Source organism: Eimeria necatrix, genomic scaffold (assembly GCF_000499385.1).
Source record: "Eimeria necatrix Houghton genomic scaffold, Enh_scaff2, whole genome shotgun sequence".
Taxonomy (NCBI): domain Eukaryota; phylum Apicomplexa; class Conoidasida; order Eucoccidiorida; family Eimeriidae; genus Eimeria; species Eimeria necatrix.
The window spans coordinates 129,633-145,269 of NW_013652627.1; the positions used below are offsets into that span (position 1 = coordinate 129,633).

At 51.0% G+C, this 15,637-nt stretch overlaps 2 protein-coding genes across 2 annotated transcripts; both read right to left on the minus strand.

The window, feature by feature from the left end:
- Positions 1-1,154: 1,154 nt before the first annotated feature.
- Positions 1,155-8,027, minus strand: ENH_00040920 (myosin heavy chain, putative; the record flags this gene model as incomplete). Its single annotated transcript, XM_013579876.1, has 17 exons — positions 1,155-1,281; positions 1,539-1,779; positions 1,908-2,178; positions 2,387-3,760; positions 3,886-3,973; positions 4,142-4,299; positions 4,434-4,556; positions 4,699-4,896; positions 5,139-5,283; positions 5,505-5,983; positions 6,099-6,206; positions 6,319-6,393; positions 6,520-6,680; positions 6,801-6,864; positions 7,183-7,292; positions 7,402-7,551; positions 7,838-8,027. 17 exons carry the CDS (start codon positions 8,025-8,027, stop codon positions 1,155-1,157), a joined length of 4,062 nt encoding a protein of 1,353 aa, XP_013435330.1.
- Positions 8,028-11,342: 3,315 nt separating this feature from the next.
- ENH_00040930 (hypothetical protein, conserved) lies at positions 11,343-15,418 on the minus strand (the record flags this gene model as incomplete). Its single annotated transcript, XM_013579877.1, has 7 exons — positions 11,343-11,442; positions 11,845-11,957; positions 12,099-12,177; positions 12,331-12,398; positions 12,496-12,526; positions 12,763-13,839; positions 14,124-15,418. 7 exons carry the CDS (start codon positions 15,416-15,418, stop codon positions 11,343-11,345), a joined length of 2,763 nt encoding a protein of 920 aa, XP_013435331.1.
- Positions 15,419-15,637: the final 219 nt, after the last annotated feature.

Below are 15,637 nucleotides of genomic sequence, written 5' to 3' on the forward strand. Positions count from 1 at the left end.
TGCTTCGACGCTGTTGAGGCCGGGGGGAGAGGCGCTGGCGCAGACTGTACCAATGACAAGCTGGGCTTGGAACCAACAAGACATGATGAATTGTGTTTAAAATGAACAGCATTCATATTCCTAAGTGTACACAATCGTGCACTAGCAATATATGCTATTCATTGTGTAACGAGTGCCACCTGTGGGGGTGAGGAAGACGACACTGCACACCCACCGCAAAACTGAGGTTGCCTTTTCCCGGAACGTCCTTTAGTGAGGAGATATAGAAAGACTAACACTTAAGATGGTGTGGCACTGGGAGTGTGCATAACCTTGCTTATTACCGAGGGACACGCGGCCACTCAGTGACCCGTGCGGACGCGGGAACAGCGGAAATATCCTCAGACAGTGCCCCTACAGCTCAACGCATTTGCGCTGCCACATCCCACTACAATATGTGCAACTAGTGCAACTGTTTTAGTGCCATTTGCAGGCCGATCGTCTACTGCACCACAGAGAGCCTTGAGCATCTCCACTGAGAGCAGAGACGTCCTAGCACTGTGTGTCGGCCTTCACAAATTAGACGCGAACTGCCACCTGCACAATCCCCCAGCAGCTACAGAAAACCTAGGAGAAGCAGGCAATGAGACAACTGACACGGGACGTGATTGAAGGAACTACGGACCTCGTGGCGTCCCAGGCTACCTACCGGCAGACTAGATTTCCTTGAGCCCACACAGCTTTCAACAAGAACAAAAAATTCCCATGATGCCTGGTGAATGAGCGCTCTACCAGAGATATGGGTAAACACAAGAAGAGCGCTGCGGCACCACTGGCACCCCGGGCCACATGAAGCAATTCCTCATGGCCGCTGTTACAAGACACGCGATGCGCCTAAATTGCGGGACGAAGCGAGTACAAACCAAAGGCACCGTACGTACAGCCGTTGGGACAGGAAAAAATGCGCCCGCTACTACAGCAGCGCGTGGAATGGGCGCTGCTCGGTCTTCGTTCAGGGAAGTCGACCCGAGGCTGACGTAGCAGACTCAGCAGCTCAGCACCTGTACCTTAGGGCTTCTTCATTGAATGATACTAGCACTAATTGAGGTCTGGCTACTATATGCCAGCCTCTCAAGACGCCAGGCTAAGCTGTGTTGACGATTTTATCGCATGCTTCAACAAGTCGCAGTGCAGTAGACGGTACAACTCGGCTGCTGGCAGCGAGCCTCAGCAAGCTGTAGCCGATGCAACGTTGCCGTTTCGACTTGTCTCCGGCGGCGATAAGTCAATGTCTCCCGATAACTGGAAGGGCCCCTCTAAACGCGGGGAATTTCCGGAAGACCCCATGTAAAGACGAAGCGCCTGCACCTCGTCTTTTCCTCTGCCACAGCTCAACACAGAAAACATTTCCTTTTTCAGAGTTTATTATTAAGCGCTAGGTTCTTCTTTTGTTCCAGCATAAGCAGCAGCATGAGAAATAATGTAAGCAACTTTAAGTTGACTGCCGCCGAAATGTCCAGTTGACACAGTGCAGTCACAGCTAACTGGTTCGTGCTTACGCTGGCTTGAAAACTTGTGTATGGGTTTGCCATCGCTCTGATTGCATGTCAGTCGAGTAGGCAGCTGAAGAACAGCATGTGTGTGCATTCTGAGAGTCATTCGCTGACCAGCAGCCGTCGCGCCACTTGCATAGCCAATCTTGGAACCTGCTGCCCTGCAACGCCGGAATCGGTGGACGGGAAACGCCACCAAAACCAGAAGGTACTATACCCGTTGCCGCAGCACGGATGTCCAGCATGCCTGCGAGAAACGACGTTGAGAAGTACGTGTTTGAATTACCACAAGAACAAAGTTCATTCAACAAACTCGAATTCCTACAACCACTGACTACAGAATGGACATTTCCTATAGAAAGTCTCTTTGCCCACCAGATATGTTGATGGTTTTGTCGTTGCTGTCCCGGCTCTCGTGGACGTTCACCAGCGGAATAACAAATGGAGGATAAGAAACATTAAAAACCTGAGTTGTACCACTAACCGCCCCCTTCAAGTCTGAGAGTTGCTGAGCCTCAACTTTCTTGAAGGCATTGAACTCGTTAGCGAGGTCATGTAGTTGTCGCTGCAGCACTTCGAGTACACCGGCAAGCCCAGCATCTCGACGCTCCGTCAGAATGAGGGCCTTGAGCTCCTCTAGCTCTCCCTAATCGGAACACATAGTGGAATGAATATAGACATAACATAGAAAACTGACGACTGTAATTCGGAGGAATGCGACTCATTACGGTTGCTTTAAAAGCTCTTCAGAGAGAGGCTTGAGCGTTTTGCAGATCTAGCAACTTGCCCTTGCAATTATCGCAACTAAGCGCTTCCTACTACTCCATAATTCGAGTGAGAACAATGGAACGAACCTTTAGATATTCATTTTCCCGACGCATGCGTTCATTTGCTGCAATGAGAGCTTTTTCTTTTTGATTGCTCGCCTGCTCCTCCAATTTTCTTTGTTGCTCTTGCAGTGAAGCAAGCAGTTGCTGGAAATGCCTTTGATTTTCTTCTGCCTTATCTATTGCATGTGCACTTTCCATGTCCTTTGCCCTGAGTTGCTCATGCAGCTTCTCCACCTGCTCTGCAAGAACATCCCGCTGCGCCTTCAGCCCTGCTGCCTCATACAGATTCCAATCCTGCATAACAGGCTGCGGTGCTGTCGCGTGCCTCTCTTTAAGCTCAGACACTTCAACGTGAAGTCGAAGGCAGCCCTGCTCAAGTTCTTTCAAACGATCTTTGAACTGAGCCTCCCTGCCCTCAAGTTCAGCTGCCTGCAGCTTCACAAGCTGTCGCTGGGCATCTTCTAGAGATCTTTGGTATTGTTCCGTGCTTCGCTCTAGCGTAGCCTCAAGTTCTCTGTACTTTTCCTGAGCCTTGCTCAAACTGTCAAGAAGAGCCTCGTGCTTTTGGTGCCACTGAAGCGCTACTTGCTCATGGCTTTTATTCGCTTGCTCCAGTTGAGCAGAAAGGGATGAATTCTGCTCTCTCAGACCTTTTATTGTCTCTGCGAGTTCCTCATACTCCTTCCTCAGGCACAAAGCTCCTTGATCAGCTTGTTCTAAAGCAGTGCATTTCTCTTTCTCTAACTGTTCAATTTGTTCCTGCATGACTGCAAGGGCAGCCTTTTGAGCTAATTCCAGTTGTCGCTTCTCTTCTTCCTTCTGGGACAAAAGCTGCTGGGTTTCCTCCTTCTCGGCCTGGAGCCCGAGCTCAAGGTCAGCAATATTCTTTTTCAAGCGCTCAGCCTCTTCTGTGAATGCAGCTTCACGAGTGGCAAAATCTTGAATTTTGTCGAGGAGCTCTTGCATGCGCACCTGCATGTGCTGCACCTCCCTTTCCTGCACCCTCAGTGCCTCCTGTTTTTCTTCATTTAGCCGGCTCATTGCTTCCTTCTGAGTCGTGAATTCTGCTGTTTTCATCTCAAGTTCGAATTTTTGCCGTGTGGCCTCTTGAAGTTGCTCTTTCAGTTCTTGCAATTTGTTGTATGCAGAGCGAAGCTCTGCCTGCATCTCCTCTTTCGCCTCTTGCGCTGCATTGGCTTGCGCCACCAGCTCTTGCTTCAAAGTCTCCGCTTCGCTTTCTTGTTTAGCCAGCCTACCCTTCAGAAACTCCACTTGTTGCTGGAGCTGTTCTTGCATTTCCCTAGCATTGGCTTCAAACTCACGTTGCTCTGCTTCCATGGAACGCTGCTGGAGGGCGCTCTGTGCCAAAGCGTCAGCGCGGCGACGTTCTTTCTCGAGCTTCACAATGCATGGCGCAACAGATGCCACTCCTATTAAATACAGTGCGCTTTAAACGGTTCGTGGATTTGGCATACTGGTTGGCAACCATGAAACTCCTTATGCATGGAATAAATCGGACTTACCAACTCTAGTAACTCCTCTCTCCGCTTCTCCGCCTCGGCGCGTTCCTCCTCGCTAACACTCCCACGTTTCACGAGTTCCATTAGTTTACTGAGTGATGGCAACAAGCTTATGCAGAGCTCAAGAAATGGGTACGGCTGCTGGGATGTTCAATGCTACTCAAGCATGAATCGCCAAAATAAATAATGAGGAATGATCACACTGAAGCTGAATGTTGGTTACTGCAAAGAAGAAATCCAGCCACATCCAGCGTCTCACTGAGTAGTCACGCCAAGCGCATTCGCGACGTTCGTCGTTTCTACTAGCTGTCCCTCAAGGCTCTTCACACGCGAGGAAAGCTCTTCAATCTGCTTCATATTCTCTTCCACACTGCGCTGAAGAGTAGCCCTCTGCTCCTCTAGTTCTGCTTGATGCTTCTGCGGCAAACACTCAGCAGGCCATCTAACTCCGCAGTCTTGTCCGTGCTTGTCCTTCATTGGGCTTTTAGAAACACTGCTTGGTGCTCGTACTCGGCTCCTAGCCAGATCCTCCTAGCTCAACACGCTCCTACCTCAGCTTGATCGAGAAGGGACGCCTTCACTTGCAACTCTTTGAGCTGCTCCGCTACTTTCTCCTCAAGACTCTTCACAACATCTGCTGGTGCCCTCGATGCCAAAGCATTGGCATGGCTTTCCTGTGCATAGCGCGTTTACAAAGCCACAATTTTCAGCCATAATAACTACAGGCAATTGCATTCTTGTAGGAGAAACAGCGTGAGACAAAACAGGGGCAGTCCAGGCTTTGCGGCTAAAATGTCTACAAAACCTAGCGCGTACCTGAGCGTCACGAAGCATTTGCCTTGCTTCTTGCACTTGAGCCTGCAAATGCTCATTATCTGCAGCCGTCAAGCACAGGGCAGCAGTCGAAGTGTTGAGATCGTCTTTGGTAGCTTCAAGGGCCTGCGCAGTGCGCTGTAGCTCAGCGGATTTCCTCTCCAGTTGTTCTCTGGCGGCAGCAAGCTCGCGAGAACGTTCCTAAAGCGACAATGCAGCAGTACACAAAAGCATATGAAGCCACTGTTTGTACTGTGTCCGGTTCTACGCGACAAGCCTCTCAGCCCTCGCTGAAAACAATGAAGTGCGCAAGTCTAAATAAAGCAGGTGAGGCATCGGAGGATAATTTCGCCAAGTGATGCAACTGCATCCCTTTCTTCCATTTCCTTCTTAATTGCAGTGAGCTCTGCCTTAAGTTCTCCATTGGTTTGCGAAAGTCATACCTCCAGTTTCTGTTGTGAAACTGCATCTCTTTCTTCCATTTCCTTCTTAATCGCAGTGAGTTCTGCTTTAAGTTCTTCATTGGATTGCCTTACTGTATCCAGCTCCGCGAGGGTTGATCTCAGCTTGTCCTGTACCTCGCTCAGCCTGAAACATGCCAACAATACACAACGTTCACCGCAGCCCCTACGTATTGTAGGTTGCTGCTCCAATAGGAACTGCTTGTTTCAAGAAACTCGAATGCGCTCAAGCACTAAGTCTAGGCGCCCAGCTATTAAAATTGCTAGCTTTCTTCTGATCGGGAGCCCTGGCCGCATCGCATCTTGTCAACTTGAAAACGTTCGCCCAAAATGGGTTCGACTACTCACCTACGGGGCATGCTGCCCAACTTGGTCAGGTGCAGCTCGGTGGCCAATGACACGGCAGGCTCCGCAGGGACGGGTTGGGGAGTGACAAGGAGTTGCTTTACAGACGCCCTGCGAGGGTTTGGCGCCGCACCAAACAAATGGCTGATAGAGCCCCGAGGTGTGACTTGCCTGCTCGTGACATCTCCTCCTCTGGGCGACTCCAAGGTGGGAGCTTGTTGTTGTGTGCTCAGCGTCACATTCAAAGACTCCAGTAGCCTGCCCTTGCGATCCAGCTCTCGCTTAAGAGACTTTATTTCTTCGTCCTTCGCTTGAGTAGTGCCTTTAAGCGTAACAAGATCATGCGCCAGTTCCGTCACTTTCTGAGAGTCCTGGGTGCTAGCTTGCACGGTCAGTTTCTTAATAAGCTCTTGGAGAGCCGCACACTCCCTGCTCAAGTTATGTTTTTCTTCCTCGAGTTTAACCAAATCCTTCTGGTTCTCCTGAGCCAACAGAGATCCCCCAAAATACGCAGTTTTTTGGAAGTTCACTTCCAGGCAGTAAAACGTTCAGGCAGCAAACCAATTCTGTTGCGGCGGCCGCAACTTCAAGGATTACCTGGTATGCCTTGATGCGTGCTTCCAATGTACTTAACTGGCGTGTCAGTTCCCGTCCCTCGGCCTCTAAATCTGAAATGCGCTCGGTCATCTCCTTGAGTTCTTGAACCTGCAGCGACAGAAACTCGAAAACTTGGTGACTAATCCCAATACTTTCACATGCTAACTCTACTGAATGCCGTGCCTCCCGAGAGCCTGAAGTTGCAGATTAATTAGCCGACCTGCTCATCATTGGTTTCCACTGCATCTTGAAGCTTTTTTCTCAGCGATATAACGTCCTGCTTCAAGTGTACATTCTGCATTAAAAAGAAATCACCGTTCATGGTAGCAGTGCAAAAGATGGGAAGAAATGCTTCGTGCTGGGGTCGCGCCACACAGAAACAATGCGCAACGTGCACTCCCCCGCGAGGCATCATGCTTACCTGTTCCTTCAACTTTCCTACTAAATCATCAAAATCATTTTGAAGATAGTCCAAAATTTTATCAAATAGCTGACCCAAGACCTGGGGATGCAGATTGGTATAATCATCTGTTGTCATGTTCTCAAGACTGCAAGTGGAGAGCCTCCTTTGGGATGCTGAATCTGACGTCACAACCGCACCCAATCTCTTTAAGTATGCGCGTTCAACTGCTACATTTTTCGCTCTACTTTCGAAGAACGTGCTCGGGCAGTCACGCTCCACTGCATTCAAGAGCAACTTACCTTCCCAGTCAACGTCAGGGGGTTCGACGTCCCTATCCGACATGTAATCCAGGCAATCGCTTTGCTGAATAGGAAGAAGGCAAGAATAGCTGCCTCTAGTCATGACGCCAAAAAGCAACAGTGGCTATTTAGTTGATGCACGCTGTTCTAAGTTTCACTGAACAAGCATACGCCACCTCTCAAGTGCGCAGTTGATAGAGCAGCTCTCAGTAAGAACATATTGTCCTTTACTGGATGCGCATTATTTCCCACTGAGAGCCTTCAATGGCAACAAACAACCTTTGAACTCGAGAACGACAAAAGGCGCAAACCATCAGTGGAGAAATGGCTTAAAGAAAGAGAAAGTACTCGGTTGGCACATTGACTGTGGAGAATTGCTCACTGCATCGCAGTCGGATTCATCTGATTCCTGCTTGTCTGTGCTTCGGTTGCTTCCGAACATATGTAGCATGCCGCGGCTGGCAACGCAACTCTGCAGTTCCTCGTCAAGGCCTGAAGAATCCGCAATCATACGTTATACAACGTCCAAAACAAGGACGTAGGATACTAAGAGCGCCTTTAACCCAGGCTATGTGCAGGGAGAAACTGTACACTGACTTACAAGAAATGGAAACAGACTTGCTCGCGGGCTCTGACAAGCTTGGAAAAGACCTGCGTACGCGTGTTCGCCTCCGGAGCAGCAGCGTCTGAGTACGTTTGATTGTCTTGCGCCGCTCCAGGGCATGCGCCACGGCGTCCATTTGCTGGTGAGCTGCACGGATAAAATTACACAAAACGTAAGACCTGAAAAAAATTCAGTGAAGACCTGAAGATCCGATGTTGCAACTCCTGGCAAAAGCCATGAAACCAACAGGAAACTATTCACAACGCGGTCAGAATCGCGCGTCTCCACTCCGGTTAGCTCCTCAACGACCTGAGGTAGCTTCGGAGTAACCGACTGCGCGTTTTCAAGCTTAAATATTTGCCAATTTCAGTCGCACACTCAAAGTGTCACGCTCACTATAACTCGTATGGCAAACGACACACACGGGACCCACCTTCATTGCCGCTGCCGAAGCCAAATAAGCCTTCCGTGCGCGTCGACCTCTTGGAAAGGGTTCGGCCTGCCTGTAACACGCTCCGCGCCCGTCCAGGTGCTTCTTGCTGCAGTGCCTGTGCAAGATTCTTCTTGTAGCGGTCAAGCAAGTCCAAGATTGCCGTGAGCTTTGCAAAGTTTTCGGCATCCATTCTCGCCGAATTTAGGGCTCCTCCCAGCCGCGAACTGCGGAGGAGGCTACAGTAAACGTGGCAAAAGTGAGTTGTACGGGTGCCCGTTATGAAGCATTATAGGAGATTAAACAGAGTGCAGATGGGGGATGGAATGCAAGGCACGAGTGCGTATAAATGGTCGCAACAAAGAAAGGCCATCTAGCTTATTGACTTCTCACACTCCATAGCATCCCCTGAGAAAGAGCACCAAACTACATGCATTAGCTGCTTCATAAGGGGAATGGCCCTGAGGATGGTGGAGGACAGGACAACCCTCGAAAACAGCAGGACAGCGAGCCCCTCTGTGGCGGTGGAATATCACTCAATAACCAGAGAAGATGAAGGGAAAAATTCTTGTTGAAGGGGAAGATGCAGCGAAAAAAAGTTGGCAAATTATAGGCTGTACTTCCTGCGAGGCAGCCAATATCGGCAGTTCAGGAAAAATGCTGCTTCCAAGACCAGGTAGGCTGAAAGAAGGCAAGAATGTGGAGCTGAAAACAAAAATTGAAGGAATCTTAATGGTAAAATCGCAGCAGGGGGGAGGAAGAACGCAGTTCTTCGACCACGTGCCACCGTCAGTCGATTCGGCGAGCAGGCAGGTGCGATTGGTGAGGCGTTCAGTTCGAAGGTACGGGTCTGTGCGAAGAGCCTCTCTAAGCAAGCATTCCTATCAAACTGCAGATGTGCCCAGCACCTTGCCCAAAAACATTGGGCTACGTTCTGTAACGATACCAAGGGCGCGTTGACGGAGCAAGCTGGCGTGGCCCAGCTGCTGCTATTCGGGAGACAGAATAACGGGGCTCTTTGCTCAATCCGTAGGAAAAGAGTTCTTCAGAAACCAGAAACAAGCATTCTTTATCACCACTCAGCGGTGCTCGATAGCCCCCAGCATGCTTGAGAAACCTCACCGAGGCAAGCCCGAGCGGCCGACTCCTTGGGGCCCGCCAGAAGGCCGCTGCTCCCACTCGTCGCACGAAAACAACTGGTCCACCAAATATTATGTATTTTCGCTTTCGTGGACTTCTTCTAGTTACAGTTGGCCTACGATTCTGGTCCAGTTTCCAAACGCTCCCGTGCACGTAGGAATGAGCAGCATCTGAAAGACTAGAGCCCAACCGGTGGTCCAGCTGGACCAGTACAGAGGTGAGTACCGGACAGCTCGCTCACTATCGTACTGATTCTATTTTAAGGGATTCTTCGTACCTTACCAGATAACATTATGACTGAGATCAAACTATATGCGTATTCTGCGGTGACCTTTCAGGCCTACGCAAAACTCTGCGTAGCCTGTTGGCCACATCGAGCAGCAACATTAACTCGGAAATGCATTTTCCTAAGAGCTTGGCTAGAAAAGCATTTTAATTCCACAGATGGCCGAGGTACCACGGGTAGAGGCTAGATATGGGCGGTTTCACATGGATAGTACAATCTGTCAAGCCACAGCACACCTCTGCACAACTGGGTGCTCGCTTGAGCACAAAGAATCTGAAGAACAACCGCGCCTCCGATTAGCTCATATTTTCGCAATACTTTGATCCGAACGTCCTCAGCATGCAAGATGAACCTAAATACAGCGGAGGCTAACGCCGAGGAAAATGGCCTCTCGCAAAATCCCTCACCACAATACAGGAAAAGGAAAACGATGAGTCACATATCCATATAATGTATAGAGGTGTACGTGCCATTCTCTGGATGGAAAGAGCTTCTAAACGACGCGGCGGTGAGCCATGCAGCTCGCTGGGCAAGCCAATACGCCGTTCGCAGGAGTGGGAGACGAGCCTTGCCAGGCAAAGCTGCACTGTTTGCTTCCTTTCTGTGTGAGCTGGGGCTAAACTGCGTGCTGCAGAAATAAGGATATAAAGGAGTGATACGTATATACCGTTGCAAGCAGCGGGTAGCAAGAAAATAAAGCTAACGGAAGAAAGCTCGGAAGTGGTAGGACTTCGGCAGATAGCCGAACCACCGTCCCTGGATAGTCAATAGGCAACAGAGCTTGACATGCGGATCGCAGTGCTATGGCAGTGATGTGTTTCGCCTTGCTTGAGTAAACGAGTGTCGGACGATTATTGCCAAGGCATCAGAACTTCGAAGTAGTAACAGTCCAACTTCGTACAACTCGAAAACCCAGACTCCCCAGTCCTGGCTGCGCTACCGTGAAGTTACGGGATTGTACTGGAGAACGCCAATGCTGGTCTGGCAAATAGTGTCAGTTCATTGCATGCCGCCCTCCTGTGGCCTGCCAACATTGGTTGGTCTCTCTGGCAATATTTCAAAATGGCACGTGCGACTATTTATTGAGATTCCTGAGAGCAAATGTCTTCACCGCTTTGCTGCACCTTCAAATTTCGATTCACTCAGCGTGTCTCAGCGTGTCTCCCTGTATAGATCGTAACTTTGGTGCGTTTTGCCTCTAGCACGTCACCTCTTCTTCCTCGTATCTGCGTCATCTACTTAGACGTCCAAAATACCCGTAAGAAGGGGAGTGACGCTTGAAACATGTCGGTCCACCTAACCTCCTCGGCCTGACTGGCAACTTCCGCGGCCCCCTTAGACCTTTATAACCGCTCTGCATGCTGTCTGAAGTGTGACTTTGTTGCCAATGCAGGGCCTTGAGAACTGTGAGGGTTTTCTAAAGAGCTGTGTTCGGCTACTTCTGAGTGTACGCCCGGCAGCGATATGTTGAGTCCAATCCCTGGATGCAGTTGCAATTCACGAATTTCGAGCAAATTGTAGAAAACGCTAATTCACGAAACACGCATATGATTGAAACGGAGTATTCTAACTCTGAAAGAGCATTATAGCGACAAAACAGAGCGGTTAAAATCAAGCTCGCCAAAGTAAAATCAAACGTCAATGTGAGTAATGGGTTGGTTGCGAGCTGTCACAATAAGATGGCCAAAAAAGCCACTGTGGGGTGTTAGGTAAAAGAGCATGCACGCGATTGGCCGTGAGGAGGAGCATCCCATTGCACTTCATTGAAGAGCGCCACGGCTACACAGGAAAGTGGCATCTTGAGGAACCAGAACGGCTTTCACGCCAACAAACGAGCCCTCTCCGCTCTTCATCTTGACTAGTACCAGAGCACAGCAGGGTGCGGCTGCTGCTGCTGTTTCTCCTGCAGCTCTGCTGACAGTTGTTGACGGAAAACAACACGAAGTGGAACCGAAGACAAAGCATACACTTCTGCCGAACGCTCATGTGCCTAAAGCATCTATATTGCCGGCTGATGGCAGCCTTCTCTTTATGTAGCTTCGTGGACCTACAATAACCTAAGCTAACTAGTAGAAAACTAAGCTATTCAAGCGGCGCAAGACCTTTCTTCGCATCTGCAGCGAGAGCCGCCTCCTGTGCCTCCCGAAGCTTGGAGTCCACCACCTTCCTCACTGACAAATGGCTGAAAATCAGGACACAAAACATTCCAGAACTCCCATCAGAGAAAGGACTGCATTTGTGTGCTCTGTCTTTACACATCCGTGGCTTGCTAGCACCAAGCTAGGCTGACTGCTTCGAAAGGGGTCAGATTCGCATTTACTAAACTTAGTGAAAAATTACTCGATTGATGGATCCACCGTGATGATGTTCGAGCGAAGCTGGATACTGAGAGCCCCAAAAAGACATCACAAGAGGAATTTTTATCGGACGGATCCCGACATTTGAGCAAAGGGACGAGCAAAGCAGACGGCCATTGCCATCATCATCACTGGGACAAGCAACAGCAGCTGCCTACCGCTGCTGCTTCTGCTGCTGTTGACGGCAGGAGCACAAGACACAACGGATGAAAGGAACGGAGGCTTACGTTGCGGGAAAGATGCCTTCTAAAAATACCACAGCTCTCTCCACGGCTGAGAGAGGCAAAGGCGTCCGAACTCTAGAGACAAAGAGATCCGTCAGCACCCTCACGTCAATGCGCTGCACCAGCAAACACGGGCAACCTGTTGCTTCCTTGTGCTTGTAGACTCCCCTAGCTACTTGACTGCACGCAGCTAGTTGAATAGGCTTAGCTAGTTGCTCTTATATCGTTAATGGGGCGCGTTGACATGACTGGCATACAGAGCGTCGGTCTTGGTATACACATGCATCGAGAAGACACTGTAGAACGATTTGAACCTCCTTAAGTCGTTGTACATTCCTGAAGAAATCGGGGGCAAGAACTTAAGTGGCATGCCAGTACACGTCCTACTGCATCCACCGTTGGAGGTTCCGTCAGATTGCACAAAAACGGAGTCCTAGCTCCCAGGGTGTGCATATGGGCAGTAGCAGCAGCTATGCTCGCACGACTTACTCATAGAGTTCCTTTCGTATCTGTTGCGCTGCTTCTTGCTGCAGGCGCGCAGCCATCCGCTCTTCAGTCTGCATCAGCAACCAATAAGAGACAACCCCTCACACCTCATCACCGGGCCTCCTGGTCTGAAGCAGCGCTTTCACCGCTTGTTGCTGTTGCACTTACTTTGCGGCGCAGTCGTTCCGAAACAGGACTCCTACAGAATGACAAACAGAAAAGGCGATGAAAAAAAGAGTGAAACCTGCGGCATTGACTACCTGCGACAATCTTCCCAAAATCGTCCGTGAGGCTGTGGCGACAACAGCTACAAATTTGAACTCTTCCTCAGTGCTTGCAAGAACAGCCACACAGAAGCAAAATGCCTCTCTTCGGGTGCCCTGAATGAGCAAGCGGGAGCTACGTTGCCAGTTGAATGATTCGTCTGCTGGTTACCTGGTGGGGCTGGTGCTGTTTGACACAGAGCGCCTGACCAAAGAAGGACTTGGGCTGCGGTTTCCTACAGACGGCATAAAAAGAGAAGGACGCCTCGTGGGTTGCCGACCCCGAGCGAGAGGCGACGACAGCAGCGATGGAGATGAGCATTCCCTGGTAAGATCTGGTGGAGACAAGGACTGTCGTGTTGAGCAAGTACTAACTGACGAGACGCCGCCAACAGAAGTGGTCGCAACAGGGGTGGCGCTTTTGCCGCTCTCCGTTTCCTCCACCTGCTTGTTTTGCTGCTTCTTTTGCTCCTGCATCTGCACATGTTGTGTTCCAGTTGCACGCTGCTCTTGTTGCTGCTGTCTGACACAACGAATAGGACTGCCACCAATATGTCCGATTAAGGACTCGCCCTTGAAAGCTCCTGGAGCTTGTTGAGGTTGCAGCACATGTTGCTGCTCCTGCTGCGGTTCAGGAGGTGCAGCGGCAGGCGGAGATGGGACACTCTCCACGTCAAATCCGGGTACCCAGCTTGCGTGCTGTATTAACAGCTCCCTACTGCGCCGCAGCAGTGATACTTGTTGCCGCATCTCGTGCTGCTGTTGTAGCTGCAGACAGCAATTCTGCCACTGCAGTGTGTACGCTACAAGACGCTCGCGCAGCTTCTGCTGTCTCTCTTCCCCGTCACGCGCGCGAGATGACAGCAGAATCCCATCCTTCAATTCCATGATCTGTATGTCATAGTGCATCTGCTGCTGCCGTCGCAAAGGACTTAGGGGAGCCGCTGATGGCGCAATCGCACTACCGCTCGGCTTCCGTGGCTTCCACTGCAGCAGCTGTGGAAGAAGCCACACCAGCCGCCCTACATCTTTTATCAGATCGTTCCTCACTTTGCCACTGCCCGTGCTGACGCTTGACGTATAGCCAACCCCGCTGCTGCCGCTGTTACCTTTGACCGAACCAATGTCGGGTTCTGCGGCGCTACGGGAATAGTGCGTCAAGGCCAGTTTTGTGTACGCTGGAAGAATACCCGAAAAAAGCAACAAAGGCTCCCCGCGGTCGTAAAAGCGGTCAAACAGAATTCTCAACCTACAGCAGCACCAGCAGCAACAGACAGTAAGAGCGATGCGATAAAACTTGCAAGAAACCGCAGCGAGAGGCAAAGGACAGAAGGGAAAGGCTCAAAAACTGACATAGAGAGGGCCTAGTAGGCCCCTGTGCCTAACAAACAACCACGAATTTGCCAAAGCCTTGAGACATGATGCCATAGGAAGAAACGCATAGCTGCAGTACGCTACATTAGTTAAGTTCTTGCAGCAGCAGCAGCAGCAACAGTGCGGAAGCTCCTGCCTGTCAAAGTGACCATCACTCACAGCCCATACAGACGGCAAAGACGTTCAAGCTGTCTATTCAGCTTGACAGCAGCGAGAGGAGCTTCTGCTGCAGCACATGTGTCTAGGGCACTGCAGTGGAACCGCTGGCTGAGCTGCTGCTGCTCAGAAAAAAGTTGCTGCATGGAAGCAACCTCCTGTGGTGTTAGGCGCATTTCACAATCTCCGGCTAATTCTTGCTCTTCCGAATGCTTCTGTTGCGAGCACTGGGCGCCATGCTCGCCATCAAAGGAGAATTGAGGCTTCTTTCGAGGAGGTGTCAGTCGGAAGGGGGAGACTGCTTCATTTTCAACGGACGTTGTTTCTACCCTGGAGCTGTTGCAGTGGTAGGGAGAGGCACGCCTTCGGCTGCTTACAGGAGATACTTTGTGGTCCATTGAGTCCTCATGAGCGGCCATTGGAGGAATTCCTCGAGCACCAGCAGCAGGCCGTCGTGTTGGTGATGGGGTGGCTGCTGCTTTTGCTACCGCTTCACTTGCAGCAGCAACTTCAGCAGCAGGTGGAGGCCTGCGGCGCCTGCTAGTACTAAATGGAGAAGCAGGATCGTCGAGAAATGAGGGGCGCTGCTGTTGCCGTGCATTTGCCGTGGCAGCTCCCTGAGGACTTCCAGGACCTGCTGCAGCAGCAGCAGCCGCAGCTGCTGCCGTGGCGAGGAAAGATCGTGCATCGAGGTTGAATGGTGCACCATATCCTCTCCCAGTTGAAACCTCTTGTGGGCCCCCAACCTCTGCAGCGAATTGCCTTTGAGGAGATGCAGCAGTATCAGAAGACCCTCTGGAACTAGCAGCAGGGGCGACACAGTGGGAGACGGCCGAAGGAAAAGGTGGAAGCTCAGGTGCTGCACGCGGAGTTCCGCTGCTGGTGAGAGGAAAATGCAAGCGGACGGGAGACTGCAGCATTTTGCTGCTCGAGGAGTCACCGATTTCTGCCGCCAGCGCTGATGCTGCATTCGTTTCACCAGCAGATGCGCATGCATTCGGAGAGGAAGCGCTGCTTTCATCAGCGCTCACGGGCATCTGTAGGCGTCTCTTAAGAGGGGAACAGAGGGGACTTCTTTCCCGGAGATGCTTAGCTCGAGCTTGTAGCGCTTCTGCCGTACGTGCTGTCTTAGGAGGAGATAGGGCGAGTGCCTCCGGGCTGCACTCTAGACGGCGTGCCTTGATCTTGGGCGGGGAAGAGCAGGGAGCTCTTACATCTTCTGTAAGCATCCCTTGGTGTATGGAAGGCAGCCGTCGCTTAGCTGGCTCCCGCCAGGCTGGCTGGAGCGGCAGCGCCATGGCTGCTGCTACCACTGCTGCCGCTACTTCTGCAGTGATGCCCCGGTGGCTTCCTTGTTAAAAGAAACTACCGCTGACGTGGAGAGGCCACGGGGAGAGATACTACCTCTGTGCAATCTACGCCGAAGAGAATAGCACCACGATAACGCCGGGTGGTATGAGGTTGGTGGTAGTGTTTTCTGGGTGTACGCGTAGCCAGCGCAAAACAGGAGCTGCGCT